The following is a 7,585-nucleotide window of genomic DNA, read 5'->3' as shown; positions in this document are numbered from 1 at the left end:
ACTGATTACAGTTATATAGCCTGATTAAAAAGAAAAAACAAATTGTATAAATATGAAATGTAGCTGCTATATTATATAATATTCAATTTTTTTTTTTTTAATAGAGAATATAACATTCATTTTTTAAACTACAGTATAATTTGACAGCCACACTCCATCTACAACTGTAAAGCACACTCCATAAAATTGTCGTAATTTTTTTTTTTTTAAATTTTTTTTATGGGAATGTTGTCGTAATGTTTGTCTCGAACCAAACGTCCCTAAAAGTAAGTATGACCGAGTCCAAAACCAAAAGCAAGCACAGGTCTCCCCCATTAGCAACTTGAGAGTCAACTTGCTATACTCAAGTCTCTGTCTCCCCACGGCCCCCACCCCCACCCGCTTATTACCCCCAGCATTTTTAACTCTGTACAGAGTACAGACCTAAAAGCTACTCAGGAACCTCTTGCTCCCATGAAGAACCACTCAATGTTGACACATTTCTTCTTCATCTTCTTCCTCTCTTTTTTCCTCCTTCACCATATCACAGTTGCTACTTCCACACCCCCTTACATAGCTGTTGATAATATTACCCTCGACTGTGGCTCTTTTGACAACTCAAAGGCTACCGATGAGCGTGACTGGATCGGAGACATGGGTTCCAAGTACGGTCCCATGGAACAAAACAACGAATCTTATTCCTCTGAAGCCCAACGCCAAGCATCATCCGTTGAGTCCATCCCCTACAGTACAGCTCGGTTGTCTTATTCCCAATTCACATATGTGTTTCCGGTCACACCTGGCCCGAAATTCGTTCGGTTGTACTTTCACTCAGCTGCATACTCAGGTTTTAAAGACTTTTTTACTGTCAAAGCGGGTTCGTACACCTTACTTAGAAACTTCAGCGCTTCCATTTATACTGATTCTTCAGACGAAAAGTCTTTTGTTAAAGAGTTCTGCATCAATGTTGAAAAAAATAAAAAATTGAACTTAACCTTCATTCCTTTTACAAGTGATTCTATTAGGTACTATGCTTTCATTAATGGTATTGAGGTTGTCTCCATGCCTATGGACCTGTACTATACCTCAAGTAGTTCTATTATAGAAGGTAAAGTTCCTGTTTATGTTGGCCAGGCTCCTCAGTTCTACATAAACGACAGCATGGCACTCGAGATGGTTTATCGATTAAACATTGGCGGGAGCTCCATACCCCCAATGGAAGACACTGGAATGTTTAGACAATGGTCCGAGGGCATAAAGGATAATTTGTTGAGCCACGGTACAATCCCTCGTGATCCATCTTTGGAACTCAAATACTCAAAAATACCAAAATACATTGCACCTGAAGCTGTCTATCTGTCTGCAGCTACAATGGGTCCCAACAGGACTAGGAACTCAATGTCTAATTTGACATGGGGATTTCCTGTCGAGACGGGATTTAATTATCTGGTGAGGCTCCATTTCTGCGAAATAGAATCTAGGATAAACGTCTCTGGCACAAGGGTATTCACCATCTATGTAGATTATCAGCTAGCAGAAGAAACGGCAGATGTAATATCGTGGGCTGACAATAGCTATACGCCATACTACAAGGACTACGTAGTAATGATCCAAAACAAGGGCGAGGACAGTCATACTCTGGCCATTGATTTACACCCTAGAACAGATGCAACTTTCCGCGATGCCATTTTAAACGGTGTGGAAGTGTTCAAATTGAGCGACCCATCTGGCAATCTTGCTAGACTAAATATGGTCCCTCCACAGCAACCTGCTCTGGCAGCCAACAAGTCTAAGACAAAGAAAACAATGTTCATTGCTATTGGAAGTGGTGTTGGCTTTTTAGTCGTGGCCACTCTTGTGTGTTTCTTGGTTCTCTGTAAATTGAAGAGGACTGAGCGTTATGGTTCTTACCATCCACGAGCAAAGTGGTGGTGTTGGTTTTGGCCAGATCCTTACAAAAGAGAGTTCTCAAGGAGAACAGCTTCATCACTGCCTGGAGAACTATGCCGCTACTTCAGACTAGATGAAATCAAAACAGCAACCAACAACTTCAATGAAGATCTAATTGTCGGTGCAGGTGGCTTTGGCAATGTTTACAAGGGTCTGATTGAGCAAGGTAATGAATAATACCATGATTATCTTTTAATTTTTAGTTTTTTCCTGAATTAGTCCTAATTGCAATCTAACTGCATATAATTAAGATTAGTGATACTATATTTTGTAGAGTTGTTTAATAATTTGATCAAATCCAACTTGTGTTGAGTTCCTATACGTATTGGACATGGCCATATATATGAAGGAAAAATATTCTCTTACACTCATTTTACATCCGCTATTTTACACAATATCCACAATCAATGTGCTGATATACACATTTTAGAAGATAAAAGAAAATGGCCTCTTTTAAAACATGGAAGTGAGTTTATTGCCCATTTAAATAAAATGTATAATGTAATCACCGTGTCCTATTTTAGGACGTCTTCACATCCTATAGTTTCCAAAGAGCATAGAAACTAGACATAAGTCAAACTCTTTGTTTATGCACAATAATACAAGACTGGTGCTAGAGGTGGTACAATTTCATTATATAAAACTTACAGATTAATGTGTTCTTATAGATTGTTGAAAGCTACAAATTAATGTTATAGGTTGTTAAAATCCACAAATCATATTCATTGCTACATTTATTGGGTTTTAGAAACACAATAATACAATATATTTCGTCCTATAGGTAATATAGTGGTGGCAATCAAGCGCATGAAACAAGAGTCTCAACAAGGCGCTCATGAGTTTATGACAGAAATTGAGATGCTTTCTAAACTTCGTCATGTGCACCTTGTATCTCTCATTGGATACTGCAATGATGAGGGTGAGATGATACTTGTTTACGACTACATGACAAATGGTACCCTCCGCCACCACCTTTATGACACCCCTAATGATCCCCTCACCTGGAAACAAAGGCTCCAAATATGCATAGGAGCAGCACGTGGTTTGCACTACCTACACACATGTACAAAGCACCCTATTATCCACCGTGATGTGAAGACAACAAATATTCTATTGGATGAGAAATGGGTATCCAAGGTTTCAGATTTTGGATTGTCCAAAATGGGTTTGGATAACACTGCCGTTAGTACCCTAGTAAAGGGGACATGGGGGTATTTGGATCCAGATTATGCAAGGCGCCAACAATTAACTGAGAAATCAGATGTGTACTCATTTGGTGTAGTGATGTTTGAAGTGTTGTGTGCTCGGAAAGCATTGAACCAAAGACTCCAACAAGAGGAACGAAATTTGGCAAGCTGGGCTCGAAAATGTATTGAGAGAGGGACCATTAGTGAAATCATTGATCCATATCTAATGAACAAGATAGCGCCAGAGTGTTTCAAGGTATATGTGGAACTTGCAGAGAGTTGTGTAGGTGATCATGGAATCGAACGGCCCACAATGAATGATGTGATGGAAAAGTTGGAGTTTGCATTAGAGCTCCAAGAGTATGCAGAAGCAACCAAGGATACCGATTCAAAAGTGGTGTCATTTCATGTTGCTACTGCCAATGGAGCTCCTTGGTACAACAGTGTTTACCATGGACAGGTGTTGGAGTCAAGTAGTGGAACTGAGTTAAGTACCGTTAATACTGGATTAAGTTACCCTGGTCTTGATTCTATTACTACTAGTATCACAAGTCAAGATGACTCCTCGGCTTATGCGTGAATCCTTTGAGTTCTGCTCTTTTAAGCATGTAAATAGAGTTTTTAATGTTGTAGCGCATGAGCTTGCTCAGCTGGCGCGGTGTGGTGAATCTTCATGCTCGTGGTATGGGGTTTCCCCCCCTGCTGTGTCTGTGTTAGTCCAAAATGACTTGTTGTATTTGGCCTAATGCCCTGCTGTGATTGTCCCTCTGTTGTGTTGTTGTTGGCCTGCTGAGTTTGTTCCTCTGTGGTGTTGTATTTGGCCTACTGCCCTGCTGTGTTTGTCTCTCTGCTGTGTATTCCTTTCAGGTTTTAATGATATATTCTTCCACTTCAAAAAAAAAAAAGATGACTCCTCGGCTACTAAAAATAGTAGTTCTTCAGCTTTATAATGTTTTGTCTTTCTAAAAGTCGGAAGTAGTTATGTTATGGAGATGACAACTGGATTTGTAATATTTATTATTAGGAATAAAAAGTATTGTAATAGAACAACTAAATCTATTCATAAGTTTGGTGGTGAGTTGTAAAATTAAAATAAAACTTAAGATTTATTTTAGAAAATATCTTATTTATACAATTATATTTACTAAAAAATAATATACTTAAATTTGAAAGGGAAATGAGTTATGTTTTATGATTTTTTTATGTGAATAAGGAAAGTTTGTTTATTTTAAATTATCATCTTACACGAGCATGATGCCTAGTTAGAGGATATCTAACACCAAATGACATTTTCAACGGATAATTAATTTTACACACAGAATTAAATAATAAAGATAAGCCATAATGGTTTGCTTTTGTGAAAAAAAAAATCTACATTTATTTACTAATATTTAAAATTAATTAATTATTAAAATGACAATTAAATAAATGGTTAAAATATCTACAAAAATTTCTTCTAGGTTCAATATTTTATGGTTCCTATGACGAAGGTGGTATCAACCTTCATTTCTTTTCATCTTTTAGAGCATTAGAGCACCAGTATCTGAGGATGTAAAAAAGTGTATATTATATTTTTAAAACTTACTTTATTTATTTTACTATCTTATTTTACAACTCACCTAATGGTGTGGTTTGGATAGGACTAATGGCATTTGCATTTTAAGTCTGCGTTTTCTCTCTTTTTCTTTTTGCTTCAGCCGCAGTTGTTGACCAAGTTAGCAGTGAACAGTGCATCCGTGTACTGTTCACGGGTTTCACAAACATCAATTTTCAACAACTTTTTCATTAAAAATGGGTTCTACAGTACTACTTATACATTTAAAAATTATTTTACTATAGTGTTTTTAGTTTTTAGTTTTAACAAAAATAAATAATCCAAATGGACCCAATATCTCAGTTTCTATTTTTACACAACTCATTAAAATAATATAAACTATACCCAAAAAATAATATAAAAGGTTTGGTTTATCTCTCTTCTCTTCCATCTGTCTACCTTTTTGTTTCTCTTTTTTCATTAAAATAATATTTTTGTTTTGCATCCTTATGAACAATTGGTAAAAATAATATAAAACTATCTTTCTCTCTTCTCCCTTCTCTCTTCTCTCTTCTCTCTCTAATCTTTCTCCCTATCTCTGTCTCTTTCTCAACCACTCACCACTAAACCCAAACCCAGAACCATTAGGATGTGAAAGAAAAGAGAGAAGTCTGAGAAAGGGTGTTGTATCTAAGTGAAAGAGAGAAAGAAACAGAGGCAGAGAGAGTTAACCTGGGTGAGAGAAAAGAGAGAATGTGAATCAAAATAATAGGATTTAAGCATACAACTCAGCTATAGTGAGTTGTGGTGGTGCTATTATAGTGAGTTGTGGTTTTTTATTTTCTGTTTATATCTAAGTTTTGGTATGGGTATGTCATAATGGGGGGCTACTGCTGGTTGTGGTTATGGTGGTGGTGATTGATTTTTTATTTTATTTTATTTATGGGATATATGGTTTGATATGTGGGTGAAGAGAGAGACACTGCTATGAAGTGAGAGAGGTGGTGAGAAAGAGAGAGAGTGTGTGTGAAATTAATAAAAACAAAGAATAATATTTAATATGATGTGGAATATAAGAATCTGATGTTAGGTAAATTGTAAAATATATAAAATAATCTTTTAATTGTAAATTTTTTTTTACAACCTCGATTGTAAATGCTCCAAGAGTAAAAGAAAATATCAAAGTAATTGATCGGTGCATGACTTTTTGTCTAGACGGTATGAGATATAATTATCTGTTTACTTAAAATAAGTATTTTGTTTACAACTTCCATTGTAAATGCTCTAAGAGTAAAGGAAAATATCAAAGTAATTGATCAGTTCATGACTTTTTTTGTTTAGACCGTATGAGATATAATTATCTATTTATTTATCTATTTCAGAGATTTTTCTACTAGAAAAAGATAAACCGTGACCGCAATAGTGGGCCATACATCGTAGATAAGACATTGAATGCGGAAAGACCATCATGAGACCAAATTAAATGATGAGAAACAATGGGAAAAAGAACCATTGACTAGGCATATGCTGTACTCTCCTCCAGTTCCAAGAAGTCTAGCTCTAAACACTTTTTCAATGGGCCATAGCCTAATTGTATTCCATCTTGGCATGTGTTGTGAGTGTGAGGTCACGGATTCATTGATCTATCAACTATTTGTTTCCCGTTTCTTGATGTGAAATGTTTCACATGACACCTTCTTCTTTTTCTTTTTCTTTTTTCAACATGAATATTAGATAATCATGTTAGGGTAAATATTACTGCACCCGATTTATTACACACAAGTTTACACATACTCGTAAACTTCTTCTTCATTTTTTTTTTTTTAATTACACATACTCATAAACTTGTTTATATTAGAGTGTGTATAATAAACATAATCCATCATATTATACAAATGTGAAAGCGTATGGAGATTGTGTAATACGAAATCATCTGATCCTAACTCAAAATATCAATAAATGATAGTGTTAAATCAATAATATAATAAGTAAATAGTTAGTTATTATTTTTTTATTAGAGAAATTTCATAAACACAACAAAATTTCACAATATCATTACAATAATCTAATTTTGAACTATTGTTGGTTTGGGTATAATTTTATTTTATTTTAATGTATGGTAAATTGACATCTCAACTTGTTGAAAAAATATTTTGAGATTTTTTATTATAATAGTAGAACTCTTTACATTACGTGTTAAAAAATGACGAATCAGTTGGTAAGATAATAAAATTTTAGGTTTAAATATACATTTAATGTCTGTTTGGGTCCAGTATTTTGTTTATTTTTTAGCTTTTGTGCACAAAGTGTGATATTTTATTTTATTGTAGTGGTTATATTATTTTATTAAGATATTTATATTATTTTATTGTGTTGAAAGTTAAAATAGATCCACTGCTGCAGCATGTGTGTAGGTAAAATAGATAAAGTAACTTTTGGTGGAGCTAAAAAGCTAAATTTTTAGCTCCACTGCTGTGGATGCTCTAAAAGTAAGTATGAACGAGTCCAAAGCCAAAAGCAAGTACATATGTCTTATTCCCGTTCACATATGTGTTTCCGGTCACACCTGGCCCGAAATTTGTTCGATTGTACTTTTACTCAGTTGCATACTCAGGTTTTACCAAGTCTAAAGACTTTTTTACTGTCAATGCGGGTCTCCCCCATTAGTAACTTGAGTCAACTTGCTATACTCAAGTCTCTGTCTCCCTAGGCAACTTCCCAGTAGGGGTGTGCATGGGTAAGGTTGGATCAGGTTAAGGTGATTTTTTGACCCAACCCACCATGGTGGGTCAAAAAAAAATCAACCCAATCCAATCTATCACATAAGCCCAACCCAACCCATATGGGTTGGGTTAAACCCATGGGTTGGACAATTTTTTTTATTACTATTATTAAATTGAGCAAAAAAATATATCACACTTGCCACCTAAATTGA

The 7,585-nt window shown here is 35.2% G+C and overlaps 1 protein-coding gene across 1 annotated transcript; it reads left to right on the top strand.

The window, feature by feature from the left end:
- Nucleotides 1-343: 343 nt before the first annotated feature.
- LOC115986656 (receptor-like protein kinase FERONIA) lies at nt 344-4,150 on the top strand. The gene is made up of 2 exons (XM_031109886.1): nt 344-2,095; nt 2,711-4,150. Exons 1-2 carry the CDS (start codon nt 454-456, stop codon nt 3,694-3,696), a joined length of 2,628 nt encoding a protein of 875 aa, XP_030965746.1. The 5' UTR covers nt 344-453; the 3' UTR covers nt 3,697-4,150.
- The last annotated feature ends 3,435 nt before the right edge of the window (nt 4,151-7,585 follow it).

The sequence above is a fragment of the Quercus lobata genome, chromosome 4 (assembly GCF_001633185.2).
Source record: "Quercus lobata isolate SW786 chromosome 4, ValleyOak3.0 Primary Assembly, whole genome shotgun sequence".
NCBI classification, from domain to species: Eukaryota; Viridiplantae; Streptophyta; class Magnoliopsida; order Fagales; family Fagaceae; genus Quercus; species Quercus lobata.
This window is presented reverse-complemented; position numbering and strand designations above follow the sequence as displayed.